The sequence below is a fragment of the Anomaloglossus baeobatrachus genome, chromosome 11 (assembly GCF_048569485.1).
Source record: "Anomaloglossus baeobatrachus isolate aAnoBae1 chromosome 11, aAnoBae1.hap1, whole genome shotgun sequence".
NCBI lineage: Eukaryota > Metazoa > Chordata > Amphibia > Anura > Aromobatidae > Anomaloglossus > Anomaloglossus baeobatrachus.
The window spans coordinates 150416196-150436400 of NC_134363.1; the positions used below are offsets into that span (position 1 = coordinate 150416196).

A 20205-nucleotide genomic window follows, 5' to 3' on the forward strand; every position below is an offset into this window, starting at 1 on the left:
ACCGGACCAGAGGCTGCAGGAGCCGTGCAGCTGAAGGACCTTCTGCACTAGGAATTTCAGGACCTGTGACTGTAAAGGTGAATAGAGCCTGTAGCCTCTGTGCAGGTCCCATTAATGCCTCTCCTGTTCATGCGGTGGTCATGTGGATTCTGCATCTTGGGAAGGCGTTGCTGGGTGATGGCTTCATGACACGGCAGTCATGAGCCTGGGCACCCTGTGGCTGTCATGTGACTGCCAAACTGTAGATGGCACCTGTTTGATGACATGGCACGTGCGTGAGCACAGGATTTAGCAATGAAGTGACCATAATCATCACCATAATCCTTTGTCTAGGGAAGGGAAAGAAGGTAACCCCTGACCAAACTTACCACTGGTCCCTCACCACCCTAGATAGATTCTGAACTTATGGGCCGAGCCGGATACCTGACCCTAGGTATCCCTAGTGCTGGCCCTTAAATAAAGGATGAATGGGATGAGCTCTTCGTCAACCCCATAAACACTATAGATGCCATAAGGAGGACACACGGGGAAAGTGCATGAACTACTTATCCACAGATGACTCAGGTAGACGTTTAGCAAAATAACAGCAACAACACCATAGAAGAGTACAAGCCACCTGCTTGCCACCAGAGATTGAATGAACTGAATAATATCACCGACAAAAGTCCAGGGAAGATGGGGGTATTTAAACACAAGGGGAATAGTGATAATCAGCAGTGTGGAAGGCGAGCTCCTGCTGGGTCCTAAAAGGGGAGAGATGAAAATCCAGCAGGAATGCCACTTATACCAATAAATACTAACAGCAGGAACAATGGAAAGTCAGGGAGCATCTTGTGACACTATGATGCTATGGTGGATCTGTCCCTTCACTGACCGCACTATGTTTTGGCACGTCCGGATACCCTGATCATAAATATGGGACACATGGAGATTAGTAGTAGTCTCCACCAATGAGTGCAGTTGGCGCAAATGTTTAAACAGTGATCTCCTCCCCAAACACACAACTCCCTGTGTGGTCACTAGTGCATTGTGGGAACAGTGATGGAATCAGGGACGCTATTGGCTCAGATGAGGGATCGGGGATGGTCTTATGGGATGTGACAATAGTAAATATACAGACGTGTCCCTTCTTTTTGCTGATCTGATATCATTTTGACTATGTTTGTAGAGGGCGATATAAGTGACATTTATATCTAGTGATGCTCTTTGTATATATATGTTTTTAGCTGTGATTTTAGTTGTATTTGGCCTTGTGATGACAATGGAGGCCGGATCTGTGGGACTGAGGGCAGTGACCTACAATCACACCTCTATATAAAGCAGTGTTTGCGATGCTATAGTTATGTATACCTGTTATTAGCTTGAGAAAGGCCCTGTGTTGGCTGAAACGTTGTGTATTTTACATATTTATTTTTCTAAACAAGAGAAGGAATGTTGGTGTCTTGGATTCTCTGATATCTGCTTGAAGTTTCCTGCTAATGGAGCGCGGTGCCAAGTAGCACGCACAGCAGAGGGGTGCATGGGATACACGATGACTGCAATATATTCAGAGAATAAACCCTTTGATGGGAATGCTTCTTTAGGTCTTACAGAAGCCCCAGAAGGCAACCTCAGACAGACGGGGGTGAAGGCACCCTATCTAGCAGATCCCAGTGGATCCCCGGCCTTCACACCCCTGCTATACATGTCAGATGTGTGAGTACACTGCTTGATGTAAAAAAAATTCTCACTAATTTTTATTATTAGCAAAGAATGGTCAAACGAAGTCGCGTCAGTATCAGTAGAGACCATGGCTAAAAGAGCGCCCTTCCCTTGGGCTTTACATGTAAAATGTTGAGAGCAGAGACCGAGTCCGGAATCTGTCTTTTCATGCAGCAAATAATAATATAATAATAATAATAATGATGATAATATTTATTAATTTATATCATGCAATTAATTCCCTATCAGTATGTCTTTGGTGTGGGAGGAAACCGGAGTACCCGGAGGAAACCCACGCAAACACGGGGAGAACACACAAACTCCTTACAGATGTTGTCCTTGGTGGAATTTGAACCGAGGACCCCAACGCTGCAAGACTGCAGTGCTAACCACTGAGCCACCGTGCTGCCCAGTCACTAATTAGTGAATATGTCTGACTGTAGAAAGTCTTGTCAATGGGTGAGAGCAGAGACCGAGCCCGGAAACTGCCTCTTCATGCAGCAGGTAAGTCACTTGTCTGTGACCACATCTGACTGCAGAAAGTCCAGTAAAAGTCATATCAATGGGTGAGAGCAGAAACCGAGCCCGGAATCTGTCTCGTCTTGCAGCAGGTAAGTCACTTGTCTGTGAACACATCTGACTGCGGAAAGTCCAGTGTCATATTCATTGGTGAGAGCAGAGACCGAGCCCGGAAACTGCCTCATTATGCAGCACGTAAGTCACTTGTGTGTGAACACGTCTGACTGCGGAAAGTCCAGTGTCATATTCATTGGTGAGAGCAGAGACCGAGCCCGGAATCTGCCTCATTATGCAGCAGGTAAGTCACTTGTCTGTGAACACTTCTGACTGCGGAAAGTCCAGTAAAAGTCATATCCATAGGTGAGAGCAGAGACAAAACCATAAACAGAATCAATAGACAAAATCGTAGTCAGGGAAAAAGCCGGGGTCGGAGTCAAGAGGGGTTAGAGAATGGAGTCAGGGCTACAGGACAAAAAGTACAGCATTGATAGTGGATGTGCTGTACTTCAGGTGTCCTGTCCTCTAAGTGACTTTAGAGAAACAGGGACAACACACACATGCGCGAGCAGCCCTGGCTAATCCACGTCGGCAGGATGATAAGATCCGGCGGAAGATAGAACCTAAGAGAAAGAAATATAAAGTAAGTGATGGGACTCCATATTACATGATACTACTGTGCAGTCACTGTGGCCGAACAGCCGAGGAATCTTCTCCATACAGAGGTGCGGTATCATTGTCAGCCATCACACATGTGACAATCCCACCACTGACGGATGACATCTGCCCCACATGGAGTCTTCTCACTGACCGACATCACACAACATGGAGGAGGTTCTCACACTTACCTCGTCTCTTTTTGCCCCGTTCTCCATTTTCTGGTTTTGATTCTTCCCTGAGATTTATTGCTGATTTTTCTTTCTCCTCAGCTGGAAAGTAAAATAACATATTGAGTATATATTCATATAGGATCCGCTCTGTATCTTCCCTGTCATCAATCATACATGTGACAATCCCACCACTGACAGATGACATCTGCTCCACATGGATTCTTCTCACTAACATCACACAACATGGAGGTGGTCCTCACACTTACCTTCACTCTGATTGTCCTGTTCTTCATTCTGTGATTTTGGTTCTCCACTCAGATGAATTGCAGATTTTGCTTCTTCCTGAGCTGGAGATTCTGATAAGAAAGGAAAAAAAACTCATTGAGTATATATTCTTATAGGATCCGCTCTGTATCTTCCCTGTCAGCCATCACACATGTGACAATCCCATCACTGACAGATGACATCTGCCCCACATGGATTCTTCTCACTGACGTCACACAACATGGAGGAGGTCCTCACACTTACCTTCACTCTTTTTGTCCTGTTCATTTTCTGCTTTTGGTTCTTCAATCAGATTTATTGCTGATTTTTCTTCCTCCTGAGCTGGAGATTCTGATCAGAAAGTAAAATTACACATTGAGTATATATTCTTATAGGATCTGCTCTGTATATATTCTTATAGGATCTGCTCTGTATATATTCTTATAGGATCTGCTCTGTATATATTCTTATAGGATCTGCTCTGTATATATTCTTATAGGATCTGCTCTGTATATATTCTTATAGGATCTGCTCTGTATATATTCTTATAGGATCTGCTCTGTATATATTCTTATAGGATCTGCTCTGTATATATTCTTATAGGATCTGCTCTGTATATATTCTTATAGGATCTGCTCTGTATATATTCTTAAAGGATCTGCTCTGTATATATTCTTATAGGATCTGCTCTGTATATATTCTTATAGGATCTGTTCTGTATATATTCTTATAGGATCTGCTCTGTATATATTCTTATAGGATCTGCTCTGTATATATTCTTATAGGATCTGCTCTGTATATATTCTTATAGGCTCTGCTCTGTATATATTCTTATAGGATCTGCTTTGTATATATTCTTAGAGGATCTGCTCTGTATATATTCTTATAGGATCTGCTTTGTATATATTCTTATAGGATCTGCTTTGTATATATTCTTATAGGATCTGGTATTCCCGTCCTTTCCCCTATAGTTCTCATAATCTAGTATTGCTTCATAATAGAGGAATCTTCCCCATACAGAGGTGCGGTATCATTATCAGCCATTATGCATCATACAACTCTTTACTGATCCGTCTCCCTTCAACCAAACTTTCTCCATCCATCCTGAACGCAGCAGCCAAACTCGTATTCCTGTCCAGCCTCTACATCGACGCTTCCACCTTGTGCCAGTCACTACACTGGCTGCCTAGCAGCTACAGAATACAATACAAACTTATATCTCTCACCCACAAAGCTCTCCACAGTTCTGTACAACCCTATATCTCATCCCTCTTCTCTGTCTATCATCCTACCCGCCCCTTCCCCTCTTGAAATGATCCTAGATTAACATCCTCCATAATCTGAACCTCACACCTCTGTCTCCAGGACTTCTCTCGTGCTGCGCCAGTTTTCTGGAATGCACTACCTCAAAGGATGCAGCTAATATCCAGCCCCCATGTTTTTAAGCGTGTGTTAAAAATACATCTCTTCAGACAAGCTTATCATCATAACTCACTAACCTAACCCTCCCCTGTTCCTGCCTTGTAAATGCTATTCGTAAACTTCCTTCTATTTCTGTCCTCACATCCTCCATACATCCAATAGCACTTAAACTTTTACTGCCTAATGACCAGATCATTCAATTCTATATGAAATCAATAATTTATCATAATGATGGCCGGACCAGACACTACAAGCACGCTTTACCTTGTGTGTCCTCTACCTCCCCATAGATTGTAAGCTTGTGAGCCCGGCCATCATTCCTATTGTAGGTGCTTAAATATGTGCTACTTAGTTTTGTTTTTGTCTATACTAGTCCCCGCCTGATTGTGCAGTGCTGCGGAATATGTTGGTGCTATAACAATAAACTTTATTATTATTATTATTATACATGTGAGGATCAGATCACTGACAGATGGATTCTTCTCACTGACGTCACACAACATGGAGGAGGTCCTCACACTCACCTTCACTCTGATTGTCCTGTTCTTCATTCTGTGATTTTGGTTCTCCACTCAGATAAATTGCAGATTTTGCTTCTTCCTGAGCTGGAGATTCTGATCAGAAAGTAAAAAAACACATTGAGTATATATTCTTATAGGATCCGCTCTGTATCTTCCCTGTCAGCCATCACACATGTGACAATCCCATCACTGACAGATGACATCTGCCCCACATGAATTCTTCTCGCTGACGTCACACAACATGGAGGAGGTCCTCACACTTACCTTCACTCTTTTTGTCCTGTTCTTTATTTTCTGAATTCAGTTCTTCATTCAGAATTATTACAGATTTTTCTTCCTCCAGAACTGGAAATTCTGATCAGAAAGTAAAATAAAACTTTTAGCATATGTTCTTATAGGGTCTGCTCTATATTTTCCCTGTATATTAAAGAATTTTTTGGCCTGACTAAGGCCAAAAAGCCAAAATGTGCGTCAGGATTTAAGCACCAGCAGGAGGAGATGCCACTAGCTATTGTATGCACTCGTTTGTTTGTTTATTCATACTGTACTTTATACTATTGTATTCTTTAATGAACTCCACACTATTTCTATCTATTTGTTTCATTCTCACTGGAGTTAGATTGACTCACAGATGTGATTTTTTAATTTAACCTCATAGTGCTATATGTGCTTTGTTTAGTAACAGCTTCTATGCGGCTGCATTCCTTATCTCTCCCCCTGCTGTGTTGTGCTGCTGCGTTTCTTTCAATCACTTTATCGCAGCTTGTATTTTAATTACTCCAAATAAAAAATGTATGTTTTATTTCTGGCTATATGCCCTGGTTTTTCTTTAGGGCTTCCCTGTATCTAGTAGAATTATTCTCGTCCTTTCCCCTATAGTTCTGCTTCTTAGTAGGGCAGAATAAGTCCAGAATAATAGCGACATATTTGAGATCATGAAACATGGATAACATATGAGGCCCATTACAGAAAAACCTGTGGAATTATCTGAACCTTGAAGTGAACATCCACATTTTTGGTGCTGTAGACATGTACATACCTGAGAATGGGAACGAGGATATCCCGCTGCTCACAGCATCGTCTCCATCAGATACCGGAGGAGATTCTTTCTGCCTGTTTGGTGGAAGAAAAACGTGTAAATCACAAACTAAAGCATTATATAAGGGGTCGTCTGACCAGAATAACACCTGACTACAAGACATAGGAAAGTCATAGTGGGAATGGGCTCCTGTTCAATACTACCTCATATGGAGCATAATGGAAAACCACTACCAAGAATGGCCGCCATGTAATATCACATCTCACCTGCAGTGGGGGTAACGCTAAAAATGCAGGACTGGCTGCAAATATTTATTTTAGGCACTTATATAGCGCCATTATTTTCCACAACACTTTACAGACATCATCACTGACCCCATTGGGGCTCACAATCTGATCTCCCTATCAGTATTTCTTTTAAGTGTGCAAGGAACCCCATAAAGGGAAGAATCCTTGCAGACATTGTCTTTTGAACCCGAGACCCAGTGCTGCAAGGCTACAGTGTTTACCACAGAGCCGCCATGCTGCCCCATTTACGAGTTGCTAGCTATCCCAAATGGTTTCTGAAGCCAAAACCACAAGGACCGCTAATCATGGGGTGGTTGATGCTGCTTTTAATATTATGTTATTCATGTCTGTTTCATGTATGTTTGGTTTTGGGTACATACAGTATATCAGCCTGGAGATCCCAGTAATGACCCCATCATCTACTCACATTTCTGAGGATTTTGTGTTGGACTCTTGAGAACTCTCTGGAGGCGTCTTGGGATCCTCTTTGCTCATCGTCCTGATAACGCTGGTACAGAGCTAAATAGGGATAAAACGAAACTATAATATACCCTTTTCTTACATTTTCGCACATATTTTTATGTGTTGATCCCATACTTACTTTAGAAAGCCTTTCAGAAGATGACGTAAAGTTTTGGAACTCACGGTTCTCATTGTCCTCTCTTCTCTTGTCCTTATCCTCTGAGCCCATAGGTTGGTATACCTCAGAGTCATCTAAAAGACATAAGTAATGAAATGTTATTAGCAGTTGTCAGCATGACCCTTGGTCATCGATAGTTACCATGTTATCATTAGTATTATTGGGAAGTGAGAGTCACACATTAGTGAAGACCATCAGCCACTTAGTCTGGATGATGTCTCCATCTACTTACTGTCAGAGAGGCAGCTGAACACATCTGACAAACGCTGAGGAACGTACTCCGGCTCCTGACTTAGAAGGTTCTCAAAGTCTAAGTCTTCGAGGAATGGCTGACACTTGATCTCATCTGCTCCTCCTGAAAAAAAAGATCAAAAGTGATGTGGGCATTGTCAGAGACTGCTCCATATCTGGAGATAGATCGGAACTATTGACATGGACATAGCATGAAGGAAAGCCACTGTTAGCCATTAAAAGGTATCAGCCACTGAGGACTATCAGTTTTTTTAAAGAATTTTTTAGAAATGGACAAGCAGAAGAAGAGCTGATCCTCGTGGTGATGATTGGTATGTCCTGGGTGTAATAAGTAAGTGTTAATACTGTTATATACATTACCTGTCCCAAGTCTTTGTACAGGATTTCTTGTCAGCAGCTTAGTGATGAGGTTCCGAGCATCGAGAGGAAGAGGAGGAAAACACTTAAATAAAATGTCACCTATTGTATAGAAAATGACAAAAAATAAACATTATTGAACTGTATTATACAGTAAAGCTGCACAATTATAAACCAAGTAACTAAACCAACCCAAGTAATGAGTGGATTACTCTACTTACCTCTGACGATCTTTCTATAAAGCTCATATTTGTCCTTATCACGAAATGGTACATTTCCTACGAGGAATTCGTATAGGATGATCCCCATTGACCACCAGTCAACAGGTCTTCCGAAGCCTTCCGACAGGATGACCTCAGGGGCCATGTAACATACGGTGCCCCACGCCTGGAAACCAAAAGAAGGAAGAGGAGATTGATTAAACTATTTTTAGGAAAAGATCTCTCGATAAAAACACAAGGACAGAAGACGAAATCTCAGTTAAAAAATTCTCCAGAGAAGAAAGAAAAGGTTGGTGAGATTTATAGTGAAGAAGTGACGTTCCAGTAGGTGATGCTGACCTCACGATCGCGGAACTCTCTAGCGATGTTCTCAGGTGATTCCTGGTAGATGTTGGTTTTTGGCATCATGAGACCGAATTTTGACACCCCAAAATCTGAGACTTTAATGTGTCCTGCAGATGTTATCAGGAGGCTGTGAAAGAAAAGATGGTTTTAGCCATGCAAGCCATGTAATAATATGTGATAACCCCCCTTTATTATACTACAGCGGTCACTTACTTGTCCGGTTTCAGGTCTCTATGCACTACACCATAGCTGTGCAGATATTCCACAGCAAGCATGGCCTCCGCAAAGTACAAGCGGGCCAAGGAGATAGGTAAAACTTTCATGGTTCTCAGAAGCTTCCGACAGTCTCCACCTATAGAAGAAAGGAAATATGGCCGGTGAGGGACGATACAGCAGATCACACATGGTGTATAATGAGAAGAGAGCGGAGACATTGGGGCAGGATAGAGAAGGTGATGAGATGTAAGCAGACATGGGCTGAATGTAATACAATGTACACGTCCTACCTTCTACATACTCCATAACCATACACAGATGAGATTTGGTTGGAAAGGAGCAAAGCATGGAGACCACAAAGGGACAATCAGCGAATGTTAAGATGTCCCTCTCCAGAAAAGCTTGTTGTATGTTTGATGGAGTATTAAGCTCCTTCTTGTCCAGTTTCTTCATGGCAAAGATCTTTTTGGAGTCTTTATGGCGCACTAAGTTGACCGCACTGGAGAGAAGGAAAATGCATGGTTTATAGAACTCGTCATATGATCTTCTGTACTAGGGGTTAATACTAGAAGTCCAGTCTCATTAAACATTCATATAATAACACTGTATAAAAGGTCACCTATGGGATGTCAGTGCCACGTCTGCCACGTCCTCATCCATGTCACTTTACAAATGAGTGAATCTCCTGAATTTTATTTGGCGTAGAGTCACTAGGTATGGCTGGAATTTTGATTCAGTTCAAATAAAATTGATCTAAATTTAAAGTGTTGCAGTCCCGAATTTCATGTTTTTGAGTTGAACAGTGACAATTAGACGTGGACAGTGATGTGGATTCGTCACTTGTCTATGGTCACCTTGGATGGCAGAGCACAGACCCAGAAAAACTGTCATAGGGACCTGAGAAATGTGCATTATCCCAAAGGGAAACTCACCCGAATGCTCCCTTGCCGATCAGTTTGGACATCTCATAATCGCTCTTACTCGGCGTTCTCGCTCGGGTCGCGATCACATTCTATAAAAAAAAATTAGAAATTATTTTACGATCTAGAAACTGCAGGAAAAAAGCTCCAGATGCAGAAACTTCTTCTATTTTATGTCCTAGCTGATTCTACTGATCCGATGTAGAGGAGGATACAAGCCGGACGCTCGGCAGACACCTATGTAATGGGGGATCCTCCATACACTGGGATCACTGTACAGCGCGGGATAATATGGGAGATCACACCGGGGGGACGGACTATAAATGCTGTTATCTGCTTAGAATAGAGATATCCCATGGGTATATGGGGGATATTAGAGGAGTCATTCACACCCCGGGGTCTGATAATATACAGACAGATCCCTCTATGATACTTACACTGGCAGATTCATGGATCTCCGGGATCTCACAGATTCCACTATCTGGAGTCGACAGCTCAGTTTTTTCTAAAATAGGGATGAAATAATCAAGAAATAAAATCAGATGATATTAATCTTAGATAAATAATACAACAATACAACGGAGAAAATGACGAGATGTCTGAATATGGGATTGATGCTACTTATCTGGGAGCACGGGATCGGCCAGATTTTAGCTGCCATTAGAAGGAGCTTATACAATCACAGCAATCATTAGAAGAAGGCAGGACGGCCCGAAGTGATTGCCATAAATCAGTGATCCCTCACTATTGTAGTGCGTGGGAGGCACATGAATGCAGGTCACACAGCCTTATTGGGAGCCAGTCAGCAGGTAGGGGGTATGGCTGTATAGGTGCTTGTCCTCCAATAAATATATATCTTTTTTGGAGAGATCTGATGTGCCAGTAATGAGAAATCAATAATATAAGCCACATGCAAATCAGGCCGGAAGTGCACAAGGGGCAGGTCACTGCATCGGAAGTGAGTCACTTCAGCAGGGGTGAGTCACTGTACCAAGGGCGGGTCACTGCAGCGGGGGCGGGTCACCATGGGGGCGGTTCACTGTACTGGGGGTGGGTCACTGCTGTGGGGTGGGTCACTGCACTGGGGGTGGGTCACTGCACTGGGGGTGGGTCACTGCAGCGGGGGCGGGTCACTGAACTTGGACTTCTTCCAAGTCTCCTGTGCACTTCCAGCCTGATTTACATACGGCTTCTACATTTCCCATGACTGTATACTGGATCTTTATATAAAAAGATATCGGTTTATGGTGGCTGTACAGCCATACCAATACTTCCTTATGTGAAAATATGATGACAGATTCCCACTATAAAGAGTAGAGACAGTTAATCTACAGATTATTACCTTTTCTCTACAATATCTAGATCACAGGTCTCAAACACGTGGCCCCTCAGGCTGCTTTTTGTGGCCCGCAGGCACGTACCCTCCTGTATAATCACGGCTGGTGCAGGGGCTGCACTTTGCTTTATTTCAGATGAACGTTTTGCCTCCGTTTCACAGTGAAGTTCTCTCTGCACTCTTCCAATGGCAGCCGCTGACCTATCAGAGGCAAGCAAATGATGCATATGACTTCATCTGCTTCCATCTAATCGGCCGGCAGCTGCCATTGGAATAGTGCAACACGAGTTTGCCTGTGCACAGCGGCGGCAAAACGGTCATCTAATATTTAGATGAAGCGCTTTCAGTTTTGAAATGTGTGTGTGTGTAAAATGGCACAAAAGGGAAGCAAGATGGGACATTGCTACAAGAAGAGGATCAATAAAGGAGACATTACTACAGGATAGGCACATTAGTAAAAGAGGACAAGGTTGGGCACATTACTACAGGATGGGGACAAGGAATGGGGCACATTACTAAATGGGGATGTAAAGTGGGCACATTATTACAGGATGGGGTACATTACTACAGGATGGTATCAAGGAGGGGGCACATTACTACAGGATGGGGTCAAGAAGGTGGCAGATTACAACAAGATGAGCACATTGCTAAAGGAAGGGGAAAAGGATGGGGCACATTAATTAAAGGGGACAAGACTGGGGCACGTTATTACAGGATGGGCACATTACTAGGGGATAGAGACAAGGATGGGGCACATTAGTAAAAGGGGACAATGTTGAGCATATTACTACAGGAGGGGGCACATTACTACAGGTTGGGAAGTTACTACTGGACTGGGGACAAGGATAGGGCATATTAGTTAAAGGGGACAAGGCTTGGACACATTACTACAGGATGGGGACAAGGATGGGGCACATTTGTAAAAAGGGGCAAGGATGACCACAATACTACAGGATGGAGACAAAGATGGGACACATTTGTAAAAGTAGAAAAGGATGGTAACATTACTACAGAATGGGGACAAGGATATTGCACATTACTACAGAATGGGCTCATTACTACAGGGTGGGCAAAAGCATGGGGCACATTTGTAAAAGCGTCAAGGATGGGTACATTACTACAGGATGGGGAAAAAGATATGCACATTACTACAGAATGGGCACATTACTACAGAATGGGCACATTACTACAGGATGGGCACATTACTACAGGATGGGAACATTACTGCAGAATGGAAACCAGGATGGGAACAGTACTTGAAGAAGAGGAACAGTATGGGTGACACTACTAAAAGATGTTGGCCAAAATTACTATATGATGCTAATTGTAGAACTATATTACTTGCAAGAAAGGGATTTTTTAATGTAAATAAAAAAAATAATGCTTGACACTTTTTACCATGAAAAATGTTTTTGTCTTTATTTATATATAAATACTGTATATATAAAGTGCACGTTTGTTATAATAAACAAGTTAAAATTTTTCAAAAATAGCGATCCAGAGGTGTAGAGAAAAAAAAAAATATGGCACCAGTAAAAATGTTACTTTGTCCTGTAATCAATGCGGCCCCCCAAATTATTTTTTCCTATGTGCGGCCCATACACCGAGCTTGAGACCCCGATCTACAGTTAGGTCCAGAAATATTTGGACAGTGACACAATTTTCGCGAGTTGGGCTCTGCATGCCACCACATTGGATTTGAAATGAAACCTCTACAACAGAATTCAAGTGCAGATTGTAACGTTTAATTTGAAGGTTTGAACAAAAATATCTGATAGAAATTGTAGGAATTGTACACATTTCTTTACAAACACTCCACATTTTAGGAGGTCAAAAGTAATTGGACAAATAAACCAAACCCCAAAAAAAAATTGTTATATTTTGTTGCGAATCCTTTGGAGGCAATCACTGCCTTAAGTCTGGAACCCATGGACATCACCAAACGCTGGGTTTCCTCCTTCTTAATGCTTTGCCAGGCCTTTACAGCCGCAGCCTTCAGGTCTTGCTTGTTTGTGGGTCTTTCCATCTTAAGTCTGGATTTGAGCAAGTGAAATGCATGCTCAATTGGGTTAAGATCTGGTGATTGACTTGGCCATTGCAGAATGTTCCACTTTTTTGCACTCATGAACTCCTGGGTAGCTTTGGCTGTATGCTTGGGGTCATTGTCCATCTGTACTATGAAGCGCCGTCCGATCTACTTTGCGGCATTTGGCTGAATCTGGGCTGAAAGTATATCCCGGTACACTTCAGAATTCATCCGGCTACTCTTGTCTGCTGTTATGTCATCAATAAACACAAGTGACCCAGTGCCATTGAAAGCCATGCATGCCCATGCCATCACGTTGCCTCCACCATGTTTTACAGAGGATGTGGTGTGCCTTGGATCATGTGCCGTTCCCTTTCTTCTCCAAACTTTTTTCTTCCCATCATTCTGATACAGGTTGATCTTGGTCTCATCTGTCCATAGAATACTTTTCCAGAACTAAGCTGGCTTCATGAGGTGTTTTTCAGCAAATTTAACTCTGGCCTGTCTATTTTTGGAATTGATGAATGGTTTGCATCTAGATGTGAACCCTTTGTATTTACTTTCATGGAGTCTTCTCTTTACTGTTGACTTAGAGACAGATACACCTACTTCACTGAGAGTGTTCTGGACTTCAGTTGATGTTGTGAACGGGTTCTTCTTCACCAAAGAAAGTATGCGGCGATCATCCACCACTGTTGTCATCCGTGGACGCCCAGGCCTTTTTGAGTTCCCAAGCTCACCAGTCAATTCCTTTTTTCTCAGAATGTACTCGACTGTTGATTTTGCTACTCCAAGCATGTCTGCTATCTCTCTGATGGATTTTTTCTTTTTTTTCAGCCTCAGGATGTTCTGCTTCACCTCAATTGAGAGTTCCTTAGACCGCATGTTGTCTGGTCACAGCAACAGCTTCCAAATGCAAAACCACACACCTGTAATCAACCCCAGACCTTTTAACTATTTCATTGATTACAGGTTAACGAGGGAGATGCCTTCAGAGTTAACTGCAGCCCTTAGAGTCCCTTGTCCAATTACTTTTGGTCCCTTGAAAAAGAGGAGGCTATGCAGTGAATAAGAATCTAAATTGGAGTGCCCAGTGTCAGGCAGCAGCCACCAAAGCAAATAGGGTGATGGGATGCATTAGAAGAGGTCTGGGGGCACGAGATGAAAACATCATTCTCCCTCTGTACAAATCACTAGTCAGACCACACTTGGAGTATTGTGTGCAATTTTGGGCGCCGGTGCTGAAGAAAGACATTACTGAACTTGAAAGGGTTCAGAGGCGGGCTACTAAAATAATAAATGGCCTGGGTGCATTACAATACACGGAAAGGTTATCAAAATTAGGTCTATTTACTCTAGAAAAGAGAAGACTTAGGGGAGACCTAATAAATATGTACAAATATATCAGAGGGCCATATAGAGATCTCTCCCATGATCTGTTTGTACCAAGGACTATGACAAGAACAAGGGGGCATTCTTTTCGATTGGAGGAAAGAAAATTCCTACATCAGCATAGAAGAGGGTTCTTCACGGTAAGAGCAGTGAGGCTCTGGAACTCTCTTCCTGAGGAAGTGGTGATGGCCAACTCACTGAATGAATTTAAGAGAGGAATGGATGCATTTCTTGTTAGCAAAAGTATAGAAGGTTATAAATAGCATAATCTTACAGGTAGATAGAAGAGCGACCTAGATTATTAGAGGAATGGGGGGGGCTGCAATACCAAGACAGGTTATTAAACTTGGGGTTAGTTAGTTAGGAAAAACAAAGGCTTAGGGGGATCTAATCACAATGTATAAATAAATGAGGGGACAGTACAGAGACCTTTCCAAAGATCTCTTTACACCTAGGCCTGCGACTGGAACAGGGGGCATCCGCTAAGTCTTGAGGAAAGAATGTTTAATCATAATCACAGATGAGGATTCTTTACTGTACGAGCAGTGAGACTATGGAGCTCTCTGCCGTATGATGTTGTAATGAGGGATTCACTAGTAAAATTTAAGCAGAGCCTGAACGCATTTCTTGAAAAATATAATATTACCAGTTATGTATATTAGATTTTATGACAGGGTGTTGATCCAGGGAACTAGTCTGATTGCCGTATGTGGAGTCAGGAAGGAATTTTTTCCCCATTGGAGCTTATTTGACACATTGGGGTTTTTTTGCCTTCCTCTGGATCAACATGTTAGGCTACAGGTTGAACTAGATGGACTTAGGGGCACTTTGCACACTGCGACATCGCAGGTGCGATGTCGGTGGGGTCAAATTGAAAATGACGCACTTCCGGCATCGCATGCGACATCGCAGTGTGTAAAGGCTGGATGATACGATTAACGAGCGCAAAAGCGTCGTAATCGTATCATCGGTGCAGCGTCGGCGTAATCCATAATTACGCTGACGCGACGGTCCGATGTTGTTCCTCGCTCCTGTGGCTGCACACATCGCTGTGTGTGAAGTCGCAGGAGCGAGGAACGTCTCCTACCGGCGTCACTGCGGCTTCCGTAGGATATGCGGAAGGAAGGAGGTGGGCAGGATGTTGACATCCTGCTCATCTCCGCCCCTCCGCTCCGATTGGCCGCCTGCCGTGTGACGTCGCAGTGACGCCGCACGACCCGCCCCCTTAACAAGGAGGCGGGTCGCCGGCCACAGGGACGTCGCACGGCAGGTGAATGTGTGTGTGAAGCTGGCGTAGCGATAACTTTCGCTACGCCAGCTATCACCACATATCGCTGCTGCGACGGGGGCGGGCACTATCGCACTCGGCATCGCAGCATCGGGCTGCGATGTCGCAGTGTGCAAAGTGCCCCTTAGAGTCTCCCTTCAACCTTAAAAACTATGAAACTATGAAACATTACAGAGCTATGATTCCTAAACCCTTTCTCCGATTTGGATGTGAAAACTCTCATATTGCAGCTGGGAGTGTGCACTTTCAGCCCATATTATATATATAATTGTATTTCTGAACATGTTTTTGTAAATAGCTAAAATAACAAAACTTGTGTCACTGTCCAAATATTTCTGGACCTAACTGTAGATATTTCCTGTTGAATGTTGGATGGTCGGCTTACCTGTAATCAGATGGCTGTTTAGCTCCCGCTGACTCCCTTTAGGGTCAGGGATTTTGGTATTTATATTTTGCCCACGTCTGGAGTCACCTTGTGCTGTTACCTGAAAGTTATAATACATATAGTTAATATGTGGAACCTTTGACTTAATAATCATATACATAAATCAGGAAGGACTACATTTGGAGTTATTTATTTAATTTCAGTATTGGGTGAATCCAGTGAATCCAGAATAATATACAGATGTAGCCAAGTTTAACTTGACAAAGAACACCTAAGATATTTAAAGTAGTGTACGATTGCACAACCCATTGACCGATGTCGGTAGGGGTCACATTACAGTATTTTGCCCCTTATATCCACGCACTGTGTTATCTGTGTTAGGCTATGTGCGCACTAGGTCGTTTTACCCGCGGATTTACCCGCGGTTTTGCTGCGGAAATTTCTTGAGAAATGTTTGCAATCTTTCTGCAGACATTTCCCAGCAAAACCTATGGGAAAAAAAATAGCTGTGCGCACGCTGCGTTTTTTTCTCAAGTAAATTCTTTGTGAAGATTTTCTTGAGAAAAGTTCTTGAGAAAATGTGCATGTCACTTCTTTTCCGCAGGTACCTGCGGTATACCCCCGGTATTTCACTCCATTCACTGTAATGTAATTGCGAAATTCCGGGGGTATACCGCAGGTAGCAAATGATGTGCGGTATACCACCGGTATAGCCGCGATTTACCTGCGGTAATGCTCATCGCTGCCTGCGGTTTTGCAGGGAGTGATGTCATTATGACAGAAGAGGAAGCGGAGCAGAGTAAACACACACGTCACACTCCCTGGACGCCGCACAGAAGCACTTCCGTGTGACGTCCGGCGGGTGCCCATGCAGTCTATGTCCCGCCCCAGCCCCGCCGCTGCCTGCCCTGCAGTGTCAGTGTCTGCCCGCAGTATCAGCAGCTTGTCACCCTGCAGTGCGTGCAGCCACGGGGATGCCGAGCGCTGCTGTCAGGAGGTGAGATGAGATCATTACCTGCTGTGACGATCTCCTGACGTCACCGCTGTCATTGCCGTCTATGCCCGCGGCCCGAGACTGTCACTAGCGGTGACGTCACGGGCTCTCGCGATACTGCTGACAACACGGCAGGCATAGAAGTCAGTGATAGTGCTGATGACAGGACTGCAAGAGATGATCACAGCAGGTAATGATCTCATCTATCCTCCTGACAGCAGCGCTCGTCATCCCCTGCAGTGACCTGGACTATTAATGTTAGCTCAGGTAACTGCATTGCTCTCCCAGCCAATGGGGAACATTCTGTTCTTCATGGACTGAGACAGTGACTATGGTATGGATCGCCGTGGACCCCCCCCTTATTGGATTACGCCGGACCAGGATTTGATTGTTCTTGTCAATAAATTGGTGAAAGAGGGAATGTGGGGAGTGTTTTTTCAAATAAAACTTTTTTTGTTGTCTATTTTTTATTTCTTACTGACTGGGTTGGTGATGTCATGTATCTGATAGACGCGTGACATCACTAACCCCAGGGTCTGGTGCCAGGTGACATTACACATCTGGCATCAACCCCATATATTACCCCATTTGCCACCGCACCAGGGCAACGGGATGAGTTGGGGCGAAGCACCAGGACTGGCACGTCTAATGGATGCGCCACTTCTGGGGCAGCTGCAGCCTGCTATTTTTAGGCTGGGGAGTGTCCAATAACAGTGGACCTCCCTAGTCTGAGAATACCAGATCACAGCTGTCCGCTTTACCTTGGCTGGTGATCCAATTTGGGGGGGAACCCACGTTTTTTGTTTTAAATTATTTATTTAATGTAAAATAACAGCGTGAGATGCCCTCTGCTTTGGATTACCAGCCAAGGTAAAGCTGCCAGCTGTGGTCTGCAGCCTGCAGCCGTCTGCTTTACCCTAGCTGGCTACAAAAGATGGGGGGACCTCACGTCATTTTTTTTTAATTATTTTTTTTTTGCTAAATTCAAGGCTAGGCACCCTTTAGTGCCACCTGAAAGTCACTAAAGGGTGCCAGCTTAGAAAATGCAGGGAGGTGGGACATTATATAGGTCTTTCTCATTTATCTATCTATCTATCTATTCATCTATCCATCTTTCCCTCTATCCATTATCTATCTATCGATTATCTATCTATTATCTATATTATTTATTGCAGTTCAGCATAAAAAAAACGCATGGACCAACCTGTGGAAAAACCGCAGCAAAAACGCATGCGTTTTTCCCGCGGATTTGGTGCGGTTTTTTACCGCAGGTGCGGTAATTTTCAGCTCCCAGAAGTTTCTCAAGAAATTTTCTTGAGAAAAATCACTTTTCTAGTGCGCACATAGCCTATAGCTAACCTTGGCTACATCTGTATAAGGGACTTGTTACACAATGTTTCTGTCATCACCTCTATTATCTCTTCTGCAGCATTTACAAGCAGGAAGACTCTGATAATAGAGTGAGACAGGCAGAATACAGACTGCCCACCACTGAGCTGTGACCACATCAGCAGAATACAGACTGTGATCACAGAGGATGGAGCCGCACAGACAGGCGGCCATAACATATCCTGCCAGGAGCTGACAGGGAGGCCTGTAAGACCTAACACCAGATCTGCTGATGTCTGACCGGTGATCTGGAGAAGATCAGAACACAAGGCCATGAAGGAGAAGATGAGGCTCCTTACCTGGTGTCTCGGTGGGCGGGCTGGACCTTCTAGTACAGACAGGACGTCTTGGGCCAGTTCATTAATAAAACCCAAATCTCCATTTTGAGATCTATTTTGAGCCTAAAGATAAACACAAACAGGAAGGAAAATGGTGAGATGAGAAAGGGCAGAATGGAGGACGCCATTTATGTGACCATTTACTGCTCTTTCTGCAGATACAATTACTACATATCTGGGGATCAGTCATGTAATATATTGGATTCCGCCTAAAGAAGAAACAAGGGGGAGGAATCAATTATGGAGAAGTTTTGTGCGGAGCGTCCCCCACTTACCTGCTGTAGTAAGGTCCTGATGTTCTTACATACATCCTTCAGATGCTTGGAGGTGAGGTCACCTCGCTGGTATTTGGTCAGGCAGTCCTTTACTAGCTCCAACACTAGCTGGTAAGTGAAGCTGAGGACGCCATCGGGGGGTAGAAGCTCAGAGTCACGGGAATAGGTGCCAAGAATCCCGGATAGTGCTGCTACCTGACGTTTGCGTTTAAAAAATCGATCCATAGCGAACAACTAACTGCAAGTTTAGTCACCAACTATAGAACCAAAAAATGGTAACTATGACTGTGTGTACAGCCTATACATAGGGAATGTCAATTGTGATGTCATAATAGCCGACATTCCACCATCCGTGATGTCATCATTGCCGACATCATCCGTGATGTAATGATGGAATCTTAAAGGGGCAGCTCTACACAAATCTCATTATTTTTTTATTTTTTTTTAACCATTCAGTTTTATTTTTTGTTCGAAGTCACATTACAAAAATTCAAGGTCACATTGGCATCGATATACATAGAGTGTAGCGTTATAACTGGTGGTACTATAACCTTTGATTAAAAGTCACATTTTCCATTAGACCACCATCAAATATATTCCAATCCATATTGCAATTAAGTAATTTAGTGAGTACAAAATACATTTAGAGACAACCTTCTATATTACTCTATAATCCTCAATAGCAAGGATAACAACACAACAAGAACCAGAGATTAAGAAGAAGAGAAGGGGGGGCTAGATGGCGTTCCAGGATAGCCCGAGCAATAACATCAGTGTTAAGGGTACTTTACATGCTGCGACATCGCTAGCGATCTCGTTAGCGATGTGAAATTCTAAATCACAAGTGCGATCTTTTGAGATCGCACATGCGTAACATGACCTATGTGCGATCCCGAAAGATCGCACTTGCGATCTGGAATTTCACATCGCTAATGTGATCGCTAGCGATGTCGCAGCATGTAAAGTACCCTTTAGACCCAACATGAATATTGTAACGTGAAAAAAATAAAAAAGGACTCCATGTGTGTCACTCTTCTCCACCATTTTTTCCTATCAGACATTTTGCCCTGGATACAGATGATTGATAAGGGAAGCATGTAAAGAGTTTAGCCAAGTGTGCCATATCTGGAGGATTTTGTTTTTAGTACGGATGGAGTGAGCCAGACAGAACTCATATTGGCATTGGAGATTAATCTAATATATAAAGCTCAGTCTGTGTGTGTGTGTGTGTGTGTGTGTGTGTGTGTGTCT

At 43.4% G+C, this 20205-nt stretch overlaps 2 protein-coding genes across 2 annotated transcripts; both read right to left on the reverse strand.

The window, feature by feature from the left end:
* Nucleotides 1–1938: 1938 nt before the first annotated feature.
* LOC142256450 (uncharacterized) lies at nucleotides 1939–8516 on the reverse strand. The gene is made up of 13 exons (XM_075328135.1): nucleotides 8390–8516; nucleotides 8051–8216; nucleotides 7833–7931; nucleotides 7453–7575; nucleotides 7182–7294; nucleotides 7008–7099; nucleotides 6294–6367; nucleotides 5519–5608; nucleotides 5258–5347; nucleotides 3576–3662; nucleotides 3314–3403; nucleotides 3066–3146; nucleotides 1939–2840 (listed from the first exon to the last, which is right to left on the reverse strand). Exons 1-13 carry the CDS (start codon nucleotides 8456–8458, stop codon nucleotides 2743–2745), a joined length of 1272 nt encoding a protein of 423 aa, XP_075184250.1. The 5' UTR covers nucleotides 8459–8516; the 3' UTR covers nucleotides 1939–2742.
* An 88-nt stretch (nucleotides 8517–8604) lies between these two features.
* LOC142255888 (microtubule-associated serine/threonine-protein kinase 3-like) lies at nucleotides 8605–19179 on the reverse strand. The gene is made up of 7 exons (XM_075327334.1): nucleotides 18955–19179; nucleotides 18641–18742; nucleotides 15959–16058; nucleotides 9969–10036; nucleotides 9544–9623; nucleotides 8902–9110; nucleotides 8605–8747 (listed from the first exon to the last, which is right to left on the reverse strand). Exons 1-7 carry the CDS (start codon nucleotides 19177–19179, stop codon nucleotides 8605–8607), a joined length of 927 nt encoding a protein of 308 aa, XP_075183449.1.
* Nucleotides 19180–20205: the final 1026 nt, after the last annotated feature.